The 18,164-nt window shown below is 37.4% G+C and overlaps 1 protein-coding gene across 3 annotated transcripts in view; it reads left to right on the top strand.

The window, feature by feature from the left end:
- arfgef1 (ADP-ribosylation factor guanine nucleotide-exchange factor 1 (brefeldin A-inhibited)) overlaps window positions 1-18,164 on the top strand; it is a 59,424-nt gene that overhangs the window by 21,566 nt on the left and 19,694 nt on the right. For 2 of the 3 annotated variants that reach the window (XM_079862567.1, XM_079862568.1), the window contains exons 3-15: window positions 4,186-4,342; window positions 4,428-4,574; window positions 6,038-6,217; window positions 6,334-6,387; window positions 10,100-10,367; window positions 11,486-11,602; window positions 11,969-12,159; window positions 12,687-12,820; window positions 14,065-14,299; window positions 14,664-14,763; window positions 14,849-14,988; window positions 15,418-15,526; window positions 17,825-18,026. In XM_079862567.1, coding sequence (XP_079718693.1) covers window positions 4,186-4,342; window positions 4,428-4,574; window positions 6,038-6,217; window positions 6,334-6,387; window positions 10,100-10,367; window positions 11,486-11,602; window positions 11,969-12,159; window positions 12,687-12,820; window positions 14,065-14,299; window positions 14,664-14,763; window positions 14,849-14,988; window positions 15,418-15,526; window positions 17,825-18,026 — 2,034 coding nt within the window. The remainder of the gene's footprint in view (window positions 1-4,185; window positions 4,343-4,427; window positions 4,575-6,037; window positions 6,218-6,333; window positions 6,388-10,099; window positions 10,368-11,485; window positions 11,603-11,968; window positions 12,160-12,686; window positions 12,821-14,064; window positions 14,300-14,663; window positions 14,764-14,848; window positions 14,989-15,417; window positions 15,527-17,824; window positions 18,027-18,164) is intronic. The other variant, XM_079862569.1, reaches the window with a different exon arrangement.

Consider the following 18,164-nt stretch of genomic DNA (forward strand, 5'->3'; position numbering starts at 1 on the left):
AACTTAAACTTAGTAAATGTGTCAAATGTTGGTTCAATAACCGAACTCTGATGGATTCATCGAGTTATTTGTACTGATTCGTACTTGACTCAGTGTTTTTGCATAATTCATAAAAAACAGGCCATTAAAAGTGTATATTTAATAATATTAATATTTGAGTTAATATTGAAATAATAATATATGTAATACACACAAAATATAATATTTATATTATATTTTGAAATATTACAATTCATAATAAATGTTTTTAGCTGCCATTACTTCTGAATCGGAAACTTCAGGAATCGGATAAAATTGAAACAGTTTTTCACTTATTGATTCTGTGAGCGCGTTTTAATTTGATTTAAAAACCTTTTCAATCGCAAGAAGATGCGAAAGAGAACCCAATTCTTTAATAATGTTTGACATTTTTATTAGTTAGTCAAGTTTTTTTTGTGTGTGGTATTTTTGTGAAAACCATTGTAAAATGTTAGTGCTTATTTAGGATGCTTTTTCATGGAAATCGAAACGTTTTGCCAAAAGACACATTATAAATATGTTTGATTTAAATGTTTTTTTTACCTTACTGGAATTGAAATCGGAATTGATAAGCAGAATCAGAGAGTTGATTCAAATTCAAATGATACCCAACCCTTGTCTTTAGTGTCGCCTTCAGAAATCATTCTAATTGGCTGATTGGTGCTCACTGCGCAATTTGTCGATTTCGTACAATACAGTGTCATTCAGCAGGTTTTATTTTTGGGAAATTCTTCCTTTTGGTGATATTTATCAGGAACATTACTGTTCAATGCAGGTTAAGCTCTATCGACTGCATCTGTGGCATAATGTCGATTAACACAGAAAATACGTTTCTCTGGGCCCCTGAAATTCAAGGCTTTGAAAGTTAAGGAACAAACATTTAAAGGGATAGTTCACCCGAAAATGAAAGTTGTGTCAGTTACTCACCCTCATGTTGTTCCAAACCCGTGAGACTTTTAGTTCATCTTCGGAACACAAATGAAGATGTTTTTGGTGAAACCCTCCGTTGACAGCTGTGCAACTACCACTTTGACGCTTCAAAAAGTTCATAAAGAGATCGTAAAACGAATCAAAATAAATTGGACGGTTAAGTCCAAATTTTCTGAAGAGACTTGACCACTTTATATAATGAACAGATTTAATTTAGGCTTTTATTCACATATAAACATTAATTAGCGAACATAAACAGAAGCTCAGCCGAACCTGCTTGACGTGCAAGAACAAATTTCTTGAGGAAGCTCAAACATGATGCGTATTGCGTAACACACGAGAATGAATCTCATTGGTTCTCGGCGAGAACTTCTCGCACATCAAGCAAACATGCTTGAGCTTCCGTTTACCACAACTGATGTGTGAGTTGATGAATGTGTGAATAAAAGCCTAAATTAAATCTGTTCATCATATGAAGTCTTTGTTTCTTTTCAGAAAATTTGGACTAAACCGCTCAAGTCATATGAATTAATTTTACGATCTCTTTATGAACTTTTGAAAGTTGCTATAATTGAGTAATTAATTTTTGGGTGAACAAACCCTTTAAATACACACTGTTAGACTTTTACATATTAACATATAAGCTATATAATACAATAATAATACAATACAATCACCATGCATCATTAAACAGTAAAAAGAATGAGCTGGAAAATTCAGATTGTTCTCTTACCTCATAGTCTTCCTTTGTCAAATGCATTACGTTTTTGTTACAAATTGAAGCACATATAAAAAAAAAATTCTGGGGAAATCAGTATGCCACAAATGCTCTCATAAGATCTTAACTTGTTATCTTTTAAAAGAGCACTAGATGATTCTCTCTTCCCCAGATGTCTCGCCGTTGCACGATGCTTTCGGGCTATTTGTGCTCAGCCTGATTACCAACTTGGTTTAACTCTATAGCAATAAGAATCCTCTAGAGGGTTTGTTTCGGTGAGGGCAGAGAGAGAAACAGGCTAAATGAGAGATGTGTGAGGTAATCTCTGGACCCGGTGGATCTCTAGTCTTTTCCCTTGTAGCCTGGCTACAGCTCAATTTATGTCAATTATAAATATGAGCTGGCTAATCCCTCCACAGACAGATTAATGAGATTGAATGAAGGAGAAGGGAAGAGAGGAGAGGAGGGGAATAGAGCCGAGCCGATGGGAAGAGTTTATTATACTGTAGCAGCCTCCCGCTGACTCAGCCTGAGATGGGCCAGCTAACTACGACCTCATAGCCACAGCAACACAGCACGGATAATGGGAATGCGTGTACTTTTGAGTTAGGTCTTAAAAATAAAGGTTCTTTATTGGCATCATTGGTTCCATGAAGAACCTTTAAAGGGATAGTTCACCCAAAAATGAAAGTTCTGTCATCATTTACTCACCCACAAGTTGTTCCAAACCTGAATGAATTTCTGTCTTCTGCTCAACACAAAAGAAAATATTTTGAAGAATGTCAGTAACCAAACTGTTGTGGGGCACCATTGATTTCCTTAGTATTGGAAAAAATGAAGTCAATGGTGCCCCACAACTGTTTAGTTACAAATTGAAATTTTTTGGATGAACTATCCCTTTAACATTCATGGGAAACTTTCCATTGCACAAAAGTTTCTTTCAATTATTCAAAGGTTTCAAAATGGTTCTCCTATATTATCGCTGCAAAACCTCCTTTTGGAACCTTTTTTTTAGTGTACAACTTTTTTTCTTTTTCCTATAACATTTTGTTTTCGCAGTGACCGATTCAGTCCATGATTCAGACTGATGATTCCTGTGTTTGAATCAGAATTGTTCATCAGCACCAGTCGAGTTTGTAGATGACATAGACAGCACGTTTGTCTGTCTGTCCATTTTGCGTATGAAACAAGCTGCAAATTTGAAATAAATGTGACTCATGAATAAATGATTGAAGAACCAGGGGCCAGATTTACAAAAATCTACATACTGTAAGAAAGGAGATCAATTCTATGTAGTTCGTAAGAATATTCCTACAACTTTTTTTTTTTTTTTATTTCAAATTCTTTTTTTATATGTAAGAAGTTTTCAAATATTTTTTCAAGAACATATTTTTCTTCTTATAGAATATTTTTTGTTGTTATCTGAATTTATGGCGGTTCTTGACGAAAACTCACTGATCCCTAGTAGTATTAATATCTATTATATGTAGCTAGGGTTTTAGTGCTTAATATTTGTAACAACCCAATAAATTAATTAAACATCTAACTTGTCTGGATTTAAGACAAGTTGTGGGTTTTCCTAATTGTTTATTTACAGGAAATCAAATTCATCATAAGTCTTAAGAACAGACTAAAAAAGAAAGAAAGACAAGAACATTAAGAAATTTTTCTAAGAGTAAATTTTCTTACATTTATTTTTAAGCTATTATCTTACAAATTCAGTCCCAGTTCTTTTTAATGAGTCAAAAAGAAGTCAATGAATCATTCAAATTCGTTATTGAGTTCACAACTGACTTTCTAAACCACAAATTATTTTTGGGTTATATCCGATCCTGCACTCATTTCCGTTATTTATACTTTAAGTTTGTGAAACTTTAATCGGTCTGTTTCAGTCTATTTTAAGAGTTATGACCACTTGTAATTAAAGATACATACTCACAACAGCGAGTTTTGTTGTAATAAATTACATGTTGGATTCAGCCATAATCAACCATGCAAAACACTCTAATCTCGTATATAGTACACATAGCATGCAAATGCATCCCTTCCACTCCTTTGCTCTCTGTCACTCTCTCTTTTATCATGTCCCTTTAGTGCTCCATTTTACTCTTCATCACTCGCTGTCTCTCTACTCAACTCCATTCTTTTATCTCCTCCATCCTCCTCCCTGTGTCCCACTGCTCTCATCAACTCGTCTTACTGAAGGAAATCGTAATGCTCCGTCCTAGCTAAAACACAGCAGTCCCAGCTTAGCCTGGCACCTCTCCAGCTCCAATGCTCAAGTTGATACAGTGGCTGAACATAAAGCTAGAGTTTGCAGTCTATAACAGTACCTGCCATAATGCAATGTAATATCTTAAATTATCTTAACTTGAGAGCTTTTGTCAGCTTACATTGATGTGCAATTAATTGCAATGTATTCAGTTATTTAATCAGCATATCACGTAGTTAATTTGGTTAAAATGATTGTCAGCCTCTGTTCAGTTAAACTGATTAACGTCTTTATTTTTGTTTTATAGCCCACCGGCTGGGGACAACAAGTCAAGTTCCAGTACTCTGCCGCCAATCAAATCCAAGACCAACTTCATTGAAGCAGATAAATACTTCCTGCCGTTTGAGTTGGCCTGTCAGTCAAAATGTCCGCGCATCGTCATCACCTCTCTAGACTGTTTACAGGTCAGCGCCTTACAACAAACTCATGACAGGATGCTTCTTATAATGGGGATGTTTCATCTCATACGCTGTGTTCATGATTTTTCAGAAACTCATAGCATATGGTCACCTGACGGGGAGCGCCCCAGACAACACAACCCCAGGAAAAAAGCTCATCGACAGGATCATAGAGACTATATGTGGCTGTTTCCAAGGGCCACAGACGGATGAAGGCGTCCAGTTGCAAATTATAAAGGTCAAATATTTTTATGGGTGATTGCTCATAAACATGTGGAGCAAATAATGCCATGTTTTGTTTTTTTAAATTCAGAAATTCTCAGGGAAACAATGCTAGCTGTAGGGAATTTGGGTGATGTTCATACAGATCAATATTGTACATCTAGAAGGTATATAGGAAGTAGCTTTAGTAAGAAAATTATTAAAAATGTATTGTTATTATTATTGTAGAATAATAATTGCTAGATTTTTTAAATAAAAATATTTTATTATAAAATTAACCAGTAGTAGTATGATAAAAAATAATAATACTTTAACATTTCACATCTCATCCTAAGGTGAACATTAAAATTATACAGAAAAACAGGAACGTTTCAGCAGAAAGTAAATGATTGAAATACAAAGGATCAAAACATAAAAATAAACTTGTATTTAGAGCAAATAAGCATGTCTTTTGTATTTGAGTATGCAGTAGAGCTGCACGATTCTGGATAAATTGAGAATCACAATGGTTTTGTTTCAAACAGAGATTCAGATTCTACCACGACTCTGAACAGACAACTAAACAAAACAACATGTATTTTACTAGCGGTTCTGACAACATGTTAAAGTCTATTTCAAATTTGAATGAATGAATAAATGATTCAATGACTCATTCATAAATACTTCACTTGTTTCATTGCTGGATTAGAGTTGTCAAAAAGTACAGACTTTGGTACCAAGTACTCTATACTGGATGAATCAGTGTATTTTGAACAAATGTCTAAATGAATAATTCAATGCTGGCGTACAAATGTAATCGATACAATCGTTATTCGAAGAGCCAAGTTACGTTCTAAACGTGATTTACTCTATTTTACTTTTCTGTAGACATCAGTGTTTATATCCAAATTATATATTCTGTGATAATATGAACACAGAAATAATGATACAGTGTGGCTGAAAAGACTGTTTGTGAAGCGATTTCATAGCTATACATGACATCCGCTCTCTCTGGCTCCGCGCGGCACAAAGCGCAGATTTGAATGATCGGGTGTGATTTTTGTCAAAGGTTTAATAGACACAGGCGAATCGTTGTCGTTCAGAAATGAGATTACGTGAGCGTTTGAATCAAGATCGTGATCTTTTAATGGTTAATCGTGCAGCTCTAGTATGTAGGTACATTCTTTGTGTAGAACTGCCCTAACCTGTAGTGCTCATATTTCCATAGCGTCATTTGACTAAGCTATTGTTTAACAAATCTCATTGTGGAATGTAGAGTGGCAGGACAAGCACGGCTCCTGAAAGCTGCTGAACTCCTTCATACGGCCGCATGTCAAGCCTAATCTGTTTGAACTTTACCGAGATTCCTGCAGCTAAAGTAATAAATAATAACGCTCCCCATATCGTCTGGATACATTCCTAGGATTACACAACTACAGTCGTGGCTTAACTTTCTCTGCGGTGACATTTGTGTTTGTTTGTTTGTTTGGCCCCCGACAGGCCTTGCTTACAGCCGTGACCTCCCAGCAAATAGAGATCCATGAAGGTACGGTGCTGCAGGCCGTGAGAACGTGCTACAACATCTACCTGGCCAGTAAGAACCTCATCAACCAGACCACGGCCAAAGCCACCCTCACGCAGATGCTGAATGTGATATTCGCCCGCATGGAGAACCAAGCAGTGAGTGCATTTGACACTTCTCCTGTGGTAATACGGGGAAATGACATCCTGATCTAACATCTCTTCTTTCTTTTTGGTTGATGCCTCTCCTCCTCCTCCTCCCCCTCAAAATATAGCTTACAAATCACAAGATCAATTGGTCTTTGGCATCAAGAAAGCGAGATCGTCAGGTAAAGAGTGACAGGACTGCCTTGAAATTTGCTTGATCTGAAGTTTTTTCTGGTTTGTGTACATCAGCTTCATCTGTCACTCTCGCACTCTGTTCCTTTCTCTCCGATCTCTCTCAGACGTCTAGCTCCAGTCTGCTTGCCTTGGCTTCATTGCGTTTTTTTGCCTGCTGTCGTCCCCTCCATGACAAAATGAGTTCCTTTCACCTGTCTTACCATGTTTATGTGTTGTGTAAGAGCTTTCTCTCGTATTTTAGCCCCGTTTACGCCTGGTAGTAACATCCGTCTCGGATGATTTGTTTACAAGTGGTCAGTGAAGACAGCTGGTTGTAACAAACGTCTTTTGTGAACACGTTCTGCTTTTGAGGACAGATCTCTAATTTGTGATGACGTATGGTGCTCTTTAGGATTGGGTTGTTTTTCTTGAAATTATGTAGATATTGTTTAGCCTTTTTGACAATATTCAGTATACACTACCATTTAAAAGTTTGGGATCATTAAGATTTGTTCAAATGTTTTTTTAAAATAAGTATTTTATGTTCACCAAGGCTGCATTTATTTGATCAAAAATACAGTTAAAATAGTACAGTTGTGGAATATTATTACAATTTCAAATGACTATAAGTTTCCTATTGTATATTGCAAAGCTGTAATTTCATCATCATTACTCCAATCTTCAGAAATCATTCTAATTTACTGATTTGGTGCTCAAGAAATTTTTCTTATTATTATCAATGTTGAAAACAGTTCTGCAGCTTAATACAGTGCTATGCATAAGTTTAGACACCCATACTAAAGTTGACTAAAAAGAGGAATAAAAAATCATCTTTTGGAAACTGAACTTAATGCCTTAATTTAAAAAATTAGGAAAAATCCAACCTTTAAGGACACCAATTTTCTTTGTGAATGAATAATGTATCGTAAATAAATAAATGTTCTTCCTTAAAATACAGGGTGCATAAGTTTGGACACCCCTATGTTAAATTCCCATAGAGGCAGGCAGATTTTTATTTTTAAGTATTTTTAAAAAAAAATTTTTTAGGATACTATGCATCCTGATAAAGTTCCCTCGGCCTTTGGAATTAAAATAGCCCCACATCATCACATAGCCTTCACCATACCTAGAGATTGGCATGGTTTTATTTCAGTTAGCCTAATAGCTAGTTTGCGTTGCATTGAGAGATGATCTTATGGAAAGTACTCCATGCCAATCTCTAGGTATGGTGAAGGCTATGTGATGATGTGGGGCTATTTTAATTCCAAAGGCCAATGGAACTTTATCAGGATGCATAGTATCCTAAAAAAAAAATTAAAAAAAATACTTAAAAATAAAAATCTGCCTGCCTCTATGGGAATTTAACATAGGGGTGTCCAAACTTATGCACCCTGTATTTTAAGGAAGAGCATTTATTTATTTACGATACATTATTCATTCACAAAGAAAATTGGTGTCCTTAAAGGTTGGATTTTTCCTAATTTTTTAAATTAAGGCATTAAGTTCAATTTCCAAAAGATGATTTTTTATTCCTCTTTTTAGTCAAGCATGGGTGTCTAAACTTATGCATAGCACTGTATGTTTGTGAACATTCTCAGGATTCTTTGATGAATTTATTTGAAATAGAATATTTTTGTAAAATTATAAATACTGCCACTTTTTGTCAATTTAATGCATCCTTGCTGAATTGAATTGTTAATTTCTTTTTTTTAAATGTACCGACCCCAAACCTTTAAACAGAAGTCTATATCTTGAAAATTTAAGCTCTGAAATGGATTAAAGCGGAACAGAGGAACCATCATTTTAATCAAACGTTTGTTGTAGGCTCTGAATGTTTTATCTGTATAATTGAAGAAAAAGAAAAGAAAAAGCACATTTAATTGAAATTTTACCCTTTTTTACTGTATGAATAATTTTTTAAAATTATTTTACTTATTTTAATTTGAATGCACAATCCATTTTCATAAACCACATAAGTATTTTTATTGTAATACATAAATAATATTTCTCAGTGGAGAATTGTCTGTAATCTTTTCAGAAGTGTTTAGGAAACTTGATGGTTAAAAAAAAAATGGGTGTGTCGCATGATTGTTGTGTGCGAGGATGCGTTTTAGTGATCAGATAAAAACGTTTTAGGCCTTGGTTACAAGCGTATTTAGGTCTGTCTTTTGTGATTAGATCATCCGAGATGGATGTTGAGACCAGGAGCAAACGCGATCTGTCTCTATCTTTGTGGTTTATATGGCTGCATGTGGATGAGGACAGTGAGGTGCAGTTTAGATGTTTCACGGTCACTGCGCTGATCAAAAGGATGCCTCTTTGAAAGTGAGGCTTGCGGTTTTGGCACAAGCAAAACACACTGTCACACAGTTTTAGCAGTCCGGACAGAGCGTGACACATTGTGACACAGCCAGACACATCATGCATAACTAATCAGCTATACGATATTGAAGATGCATTTGTTTTGCCAACACAGACTAGACCATATCAGACCACCTAAATTCAACTGAAAGCTCTGGAGAAGGGACATCTTTGTCCCCTCATATTTTGTTAATAAACATGTTACATTGAAGGTCCTTCTGGGTTTATGGATGCATCTGGGTTTATGGATGTTAATGGAACTAGGGTTCCATGGTATATTGGTACATGAAAAGTAAAAAATATAACATTTCATTCTGTCATTTATTTATAAAAACAAATCCAGGTGGTATGTTTAACAAAAGTATTTTCACTCTTTGTAATGCATAATTTAATAACTATGTTGAGATTTATTTATTTATGTAGTTGTTATTTTTAGTACTGTTTTATGTATTATAACTGTAATTTATAAAATGTTAAAGGATATTGTGTAAATTGAAAATAATTACTGAATCTGTTAACAATATTAGTTTTATTTGATCAATTGCTAAGTACTAATTTATTTGCACATTATTTCAATTGATTTACTAAACCTTTTAACAGTCTAGTTTAATTTTATGTGTTGCTAAGCCATAAGATATCGATTTACTATCAATACCAAGGTATTGCAGGGTGGTATTGTACCAAAGCCAAAATAATTGTTAATAGATCCAGCCTTATTGATATTTATACTCTAGACATGTTCAGTTTGAAGAATAATATGTCAGTCAGTTGGTCTGAAGTTGTATCAGCTACCAGCTCCATTCAAATTCAGTTGTTGACTATTTGCACCCTGTGCAATTTTGTTTATTAATTTGGTTTATTAATGATATTTGTCTTCTGAAACGGACTGTGAAATGTTTTTTTCGGCCCATGGGAAAATCATGGTTTTAGATTGCATAATGTGGCATGCTTTACGTCACTGATGGCTGGTTTATTTTGTTCCACAAAAGAAAGTCATATAGGTTTGAAACCACATGAGGGTGTGTAAATGATGGCAGAATTTTCATTTTACACGTATCGCATGTGCGTACCTCAGATTGTCATTCCAGGTGCATGTAATCAAACCACCATCTGTCTCTATGAACACAGACATTGTCTTCACGTACAGTAAGATGCTATAAAGATCCTGGTCTTGTGTTTTTGTTTTTAAATGATGGGAACAACCTGTATTCCTAAACACAATTATTTGCCTCCTGTTCAGAGAAATGGATGTACATCAGCGTGGCTTTGGGCTCCTGGTCACCCAGGAGGGAACATGAGTCTATAAACTCCCTGATACATGTTTAAAATGACTTGACCTTTCGTGTATGTGTGTTCCAGCTGCAGGAAGCCAAGCAGATGGAGCGAGAGAGGCACAGGCAGCATTCTCCAGTCAGCCAGCAAGAACCAGAGTCTCCTGGACAGCGGCACACCGATACCCCTGGCAAAAGCCTCCCCGCCGAGGCCAACGGTGGACCGGGACACCAGGGCAGCAAGGTCGAGCAGGGATCCCCACCGTACGAGAGTCCCGAGCCAGAGAACGGCACCGACTTCTGCCCTGCAGAGAATGAGCAGACGGAGGCAGACCAGGCCACAGCAGCTGCGCAAAGTAAAGAGATGCATGCGAACATTCAGGGATTAATTTAGCTTTAGGGTTCCATGTTTATGTAAATGATTATGCTAATTTCTCTAAATGACTCTAGACACCAGTGGAATATTCTATGAGAGTGCTTTCGTTATTGCCTATTCTCATAAATGTGACTAAAAATGTATGGTTTAATAGGATGTATTCAGAAAGACGTTCAAAATCTTTTATCAAAAACGTTTTAATTTTCTGTTGGAAGATTTTTTTTGTTCTCTTTTTAACCATGTTTTTGTATTTGGTTATTGATTCCACTTACTGATGTGCCATTAAAACCATAGTTTGTTCAAAAATGAAAATTCTGTCATCACTCGTTTCGTACCCTCATGTCATCCAAACCCATTAGACTTTGGTTAATCTTCGAAGCACAAATTAATTTATATTTAAGATGTGAATTAGAGCCTAAATTAAATCTGTTCGTCATGCAAAGCGATTGTACCTCTTCACAAGACTTGGATTAAACCACTCAATTCATATTATGGATTTGATTTACGGCACCTTTATGACTATTTTGGATTTTTTAAATTTTGGTTACCTCGACTTTTCAACCTCTCAGGTGTCAATAAAAGTATCTTCATTTGTGTTTCAAAGGTTAACCAAAGTCTTATTGATTTGAAATGATATGAGGGTACGGCACGAGTAAGTGATGGCAGAATTTTCATTCCTCTGTGTACTATCCCATTAAGTTAGTAGCATTACTATTTTTAGTTTGTTTCTTTCCTCCTCCTCAACACTACTAGACACACGAGAGCATCTCTGATTCCTAGTCATTATAAGTTAATTATGTATTCAGGCTTGACATCAGAACAGATGAGACCCCCTCTAATGATGTGACACTGTTGGAAAACTGTGTCAGTGTTTCTCAGTCTTACGTAAGATTAAATGCACTGCTTTCCATCTGAAGATCACCCAGTTACAGGCAGTATGGAGTTCCCTCTTAACAGCACTTATAAAAGTTAAATTTGGAAATGCTAACGTGGATTTAATGTGACTACACTGTGTGCTTGGAGGGAAAGTCCTCAAGTGCACAATGAACGACTGACTAGACAGAATTAGAAGCTTAACCGTACTCTGCTGTCTTTTAGGTGCGGCAGAGCATGGGACAGAAGCCACCGTGGAAGAAGAAAGCCAGAACTATGAAGAGAAGGCACAGGAGATTGTACAGAGCATATTGCAAGAAGTCATAAACACAGTTGCTGGAGGCGAGTTGTATTCTTCTTGCTGTGGGAAGCTTAAAGGGACAATTGGACAGTTCACCCAAAAATTTGTGGTCGCACATTACCGATGATAAACATGAACCGTGCACAACATAGAACGCCTGACCAATGAAAACATTAACCAGGAGCTCTAGAAAAACACAGGAGACAAGAGCACATGAGTGAATGAACACTGTGCCCTCACAGCAAGAGACAAAACATGGAGCATGTTTCATTTTTGGGTGAACTGTCTGTAAGGGAAGCAAATCTTATGTTGTTGGATAGCTAGGCTAGTGGCTGTTTGATTTTAGTAGTGGTACACTTTTAACCGTCCCATTGAACCCAGCCTGAAATCTGTTTTACCCTGTTCAGATCTTAAGGAAAGCCGTGAGGCTGAGGCTGAGCCAGCTGAGGGCATTCCAAACTCTCTGGAAGAGGAGGGAGGCTTGGGCAGCGACAACGAAAATGTTCACGCCAACGGCATCCCTGGCACACCCATTTCTGCGAGCTTCACTCCGTCCCTGCCCGATGACAGACTGTCTGTCTCCTCCAATGACACTCAGGTACCAATTTCCACTTCTGCCATGAAAGGTACAAAAGAGACAATTCTCTTGCTTTGCAGCTTGTTTACACATATGTAATTGTTTTTGACTGGATTGTGTGTCCAGAACTGTAACTACGTTGATTTAACAGTTGAATTTTTCAAAATTCAATTTTAGAATTTGATTGCAATGTCACAAACCATGATACCCTCTATAACGACCTAATCTTTTTGTCAAGTGTTGTCAACTGCTTATTGCGAAATGTTTTGTTAAAAATGCAGCATCTTTTTGAATGAGCAGCTGGAAGTGGTAAAGCATAGACACTTTTGGAAATAAGGGTTTGCTGGTGTATTTCGGCTTTGCTTCTAATTAAAAGTCCCACGTTATACATAAAATCTGGATATTATTGGTATTTTGTTTACACAAACTGTATCTGACAATTATTCAACATAAACTCTTGTATCTTCTCTCGCTATAGATGATGATTGATTTTCCCGGCAGTTAAATGTGATTGCCGTGAGAGGCTAACATGAGCATTTCTCCCACAGGATTCTGTAGCTACCACTGGTCCAGCACAAGGTGCAAAGTTTTCCCACATTCTCCAGAAGGATGCATTCTTGGTATTCCGTTCTCTCTGCAAGCTCTCCATGAAGCCCCTTTCAGACGGTCCTCCTGATCCGAAGTAAGCCTGGCTTTCTAAATAAAACATCTGACTGTATTCAAATGGAATTGTTTGTTTGTTGTGCCAAAAATTAAATCTCCAGTCTGGGTTCAATTGAATTGTGGTTTTGTGGTCTCTTTTCAGATTCTAATTTTAGATCTGTAATTGGTTGGATCTCTAAAATCATTTTAGAGCAAGAGTGTTGGTAGCATCAGCCATTGTCCTTTAACAGGAGAATAGGGCTGTCAGAGGGCAAGAGAGATATTCCTCCCCATCAGTTGAAAAGAAAGGGAGCCATTCATCCTGGTGTGTCTTCAGAGGCAGTGAGGCAGGAAGCTTGTTTCAGTGCTATTGATCACTCTTTGTCAAATGGATTGAGACCTGTTGACCCGTCTTGATTTACATCAGAGCAGGACTTAGACTTTATTTATAGTGGTGCAAACTGAGGCAAACATCGCTATTATTATTGTAGATACTTTATGTTAGGGACAGTGTTTGACTAGAGGACAATAAAAGGGGCTTGAAAAGGACCTTAGCAATGCCCTGACAACCACCCAGAACACACCAGAATTGACTAGAATTGAGGCACCACTTTTATTTCACCACTGTTAACACAATTTAATTCAGAAAATGTAGGTTTAGTTTGTTCATTAGTAGACAGGATGACATATTTTGTAGCATTGTTTTGGTAGCTATTACTGTTGAGTGCTTTTGAATTCTGTTGCTGCATCGTTTTGAGATTTCCTGAAATTAATATATTCGTTTCATTTAATATTTATTAATTCAATTCAAATGACTTATTTAAACTTTTGCCTTAACTTTTGCCTTCTCGATGCCTTAAAGTAGCTTGAATACTTTACACCCTTGCCTCATTTAGTATATGAATATGCAAATTAGCCCCATCTCCACTCTCTCACACCAGCTCAGAGATCCACTCGTTGGCGATCACACGTTGACATGATTGGTTACAAGGTAGTTTGTGACGTCAGAAACACCAGTGATTTCAAACCGTGATTTTGAGACTGTCTTTGGTTCACTGCAGTTTTAAGGAGAAAATACTCAGCAATGGTGTTGACTTATGAATTTGCTCATGGTTTGTCTTAAAGCATATTAAAAACACCACATAGACCGATAAATAACATTTAAAAGTTTGATTTTCACCAAGGGGGACTTTAAGATTTCTCTTTATTAAGTTAAGTTTTGCCTTGGCACAAGAATTTTAAATGGAATGCAGAATGAATACATAATTTATTAACTTCCTGCAGATCCCACGAGCTGCGGTCCAAGGTCCTCTCGCTGCAACTCCTCCTGTCCATCCTGCAGAACGCTGGGCCCATCTTCAAAACCAATGAGATGTTCATCAACGCCATCAAGCAGTACCTGTGCGTAGCGCTGTCTAAAAACGGCGTCTCCTCCGTCCCCGAAGTGTTCGAGCTGTCGCTGTCCATCTTCCTCACCCTTCTGTCCAACTTCAAGACACATCTCAAGATGCAAATTGAGGTGCCTGAACTCAGTTCCCCCTGAATTGTAATGTGTTTGTCCATCTTACCCTGATGGCGTCAGACTGTGGAGCGTCTGTCTAGCTGACAGTGTGGATTTATTTGAGCTGTGGTTTAGGATGAAAGCTTGTAATTCTGTGTGTGTGTGTGTGTGTGTGTGTGTGTGTGTGTATGTGCCTCATTCCAGACAAGTGTGTTGGGATTTATTGTTTGCAGTGTCTTGTAGTAATATTTCTCACTTCGATCAAGTTACGCAAGAGTCTTGACAACACCATCTGTTATTGACTTAGTTATGAATTTTTGAGGTTTTTAAGTGAAAAACTGTATTTTATGACCAATTTTAAAAACTATTTTTTTCTCCTTAGGTGTTTTTCAAAGAGATTTTCCTTTATATTCTGGAAACGTCCACAAGCTCATATGACCACAAGTGGATGGTCATTCAAACCCTTACCAGAATATGTGCAGGTATGAAAGGCTTTTCTTAATCTCACTTTCAAAGATATTTGAGAGATTTTCTATGAGTAATTCTATGATATTTCTTCCCTCACAGATGCACAAAGTGTGGTAGATATCTATGTTAATTATGATTGTGACCTGAATGCTGCTAATATTTTCGAGAGGCTGGTGAATGACCTCTCAAAGATTGCACAAGGACGAGGAGGCCATGAACTGGGTACAAACCCACTTCAGGTAAACACATGGATTGGTTCACACAAAAAATCTTTACTTCATTCACCATCGTTCCCTCATTTAGTTAATGAGCTCACAAAAAGACATTTGAAGTGCAGACAAAATTGTTATTATATTTTAATTTTACTTTTTTTTTTTTTTTTTGCTCAGACTTTAGATTAAAAGATTAAAAATAAAAACACAAAAACATTCAACTTTATATTTGCACACATCTAAATATTTTGAAATATTCAAAAGTCTGTTTGTTACTAAACTAAAGTACAGCTTTAGAAAACTGTATATATAAGACAGAAATATCATGACTACTTGTATTATTTTTTTAAGTTGAATTGTCCCTGTTAAAATGTTATTTATTTTTTAACAAAAGAAAAAAAAAAAATCATGCTGATTTGGAAAGGGTAAATTACTAGAACTGTTCATTTCCCTCAGGAGCTGACTCTAAGGAAGAAAGGACTGGAGTGTTTGGTGTCCATTCTCAAGTGTATGGTGGAGTGGAGCAAAGACCAATATGTCAACCCCAATTCCCAGACAAGTCTCGGTAAGGCAAACCATCAGCCTCTGTGGAACAAAACATCAATACTGGCTCATCAACCAGTATAATACCTACAGAAACTTGTTTAGCCCCTCTATATCCTGATATGCTTTGGAACCAAGCGGTTGCATCACATATTCCAGGTTACAGCTCTGGCTCTTCTAAATTAGTCTCCTCGGAGTGCATTTATCCTGCTTTCCAGAGGCTTCAGGCTTGTGCAGAACCAAATGGATAAACAGTTGCTTTTGAGGACAGTGCACTAGGAGTCCTGTGCCTCAAAGAGAGGCAGGAAATGCTATTTGCCATGATGGCTACACAGGCCTTTCATCTTAATCAAACAGGCTTGAGGCTGTTATTCCTCACTGAGGCATGCCCTGACATCAGGGAGGTACTCCCTGAACACTGCAAAGCAGAGCTTCTCGGATGAGCTGGGAACATGCGCCATGCTAAAGACCCTACCTCTTCGGAGCAAAGGGAATTTAGGTTTAATCAAGCTTGGCTTTATTGGGTTTGAGGAGGAGAGGCTCTGATGTACCTAAAGGAAATTTCCCTGTAGCCTCAAGCCCAACTTAGGCTTTCAGATATCAGCCAATCAGAAACCAGAGAGTCTTCTTTTTAAATGACAAAATGACCACTGAAAATCCACTTGAAAATCCACCCTTGGAACCACTCAGAACACCTTAGTAACCACTTAGCAGCGCCCTAGAAACTACACAAAAAAACTCTTGGAACCACATAGCAATACACTAACAGCCACTCAGTATGCCTTAACAACCACCTGGCAACGCCCTAGAAACCACACAAAACACTTTTGAATCCCCACAGCAATGCCAACTACTTAGAACACCTTAGTAACCACTTAGCAATGCCCTAGAAACTACACAAAAAACTCTTGGAACCACATAGCAATGCACTAACAACCACTCAATACACCTTAGCAACCAGCTAGCAATGCCATAGAAACCACCCGAAACATCCTTGGAACCACATAGCAATGTGCTAACAACCACTCAGAACACCTTAGTAACCACTTAGAAATGCCCTAGAAACTACACAAAAAAACTCTTGGAACCACTTGTCAACAACCACTCAATATGCCTTAGCAACAACCTGACAACGCCCTAGAAACCACCCAAAACACTTTTGGAACTTCACAGCAATGCCTTACAACTACTTAGAACAACTTAGCAAACACTAGCAACACCCAGGAAAACACTGGGGGGAAAAACAGACTTGGAACCACATTAAATTGCAAACAATTAGTCAGAACACATTAGCAACCACCTAAAATATAAAATGTTTTTGTTTATTTCATGACAGTGGTTACCATGGATTTTGTGTTTTATAAATGTAGTAGCCATGGTATTTTAGTGGAAACAATGTTAACAATGGCAAATCAAATCAAAAATTGTCTGTAACCTTTCATCTTGACCAAATGCCAATCTTACATATGCAGGCCTTATGTCCTAATCGTCCAGTCCGATTGTAGCATACTTATCTGAGTAACTCTTCAGATGCATTATGTTTGTTTTCGATCCATAATCAAGACTCTCGGGTTCTTGTATTCTCATCATGCTGGAAAATCAATCTTTGTTCTTTTCTCTTAACGGACGCATATCAAAAGGGAGAGCAGGTAACGGCAGTTTGTAGTGACATTTAGAATTGATTGCATTAGCTTTTGTTGCGTAAACTAGACAGTCTAAACTAATAGTTCTTTGTGTTGTGGCCGTATTAGCTTTTGTATATCATTGTATGTTGTTGTTTGAAGCTTAAGACGAACAGGCAAGTATTTCCCAGCTGCTACTGGCTCCTCTGATCTCTTAAAGAGAGGAAACTATGAGAAATGAGGAAGTGACCTGACAGCTCATGTTACAGCGATAGCCACCCGCTAAATCTTTTACAGTGTTTCCAGTGTGTAATTAGACCCTGCAAACTGCAACCATGGCTTCCACATACCCAAACCGTCTGTTTATCTTGCTTGCACAAACTTCAGATCTGTTACTTTGTGTATTCAGGTCACGCTGCTCTTCCTCCAGTCCCCATCGTGCTGTTTTTGTGATACGAGTCAGCAGAGGCCAAAGACTTTATTAGAGAAGTGTTGTGTTGGGAAACTCATATAGGGAGTTGAGTCAGAAAAAAGACTCTACACCAACACACATTTCAGCCAACCAGGACTCCAATGAATCATGTTGTCTCTAGTCCCTAGGCTGCAGGGGCTCATGGTGTTTCACAAACTGGGCTCATCATTTTTTCAGCTTTCTCTAAAATTGCATCTGAATTTCATTTCTCTTCTCTCTCGATTAGGCCAAGAAAAGCCTTTAGAACAGGAAACCAATGAGACAAAGCATCCAGAAACGATTAACCGCTACGGCAGCATAAACTCATTGGACTCCACCGCCTCGTCAGGCATCGGGAGCTACAGCACACAGATGTCTGGGACGGACAACCCTGAGCAGTTTGAGGTCCTCAAACAACAGAAGGAGATCATAGAGCAAGGCATTGACCTGTAAGCCATTAAGTTGGATTCAAAAGCATGAAATCAATTTATGCACTATCAGTGCTGTTAACAAAATCACTATCAATAGAGATTTGAATGGAAATTGCTTAGTTTACCCTATCTATGTCCAGTCCTGCTCCTGGAGGG

This window comes from Squalius cephalus, assembly GCF_949319135.1.
Source record: "Squalius cephalus genome assembly, chromosome: 25".
NCBI lineage: Eukaryota > Metazoa > Chordata > Actinopteri > Cypriniformes > Leuciscidae > Squalius > Squalius cephalus.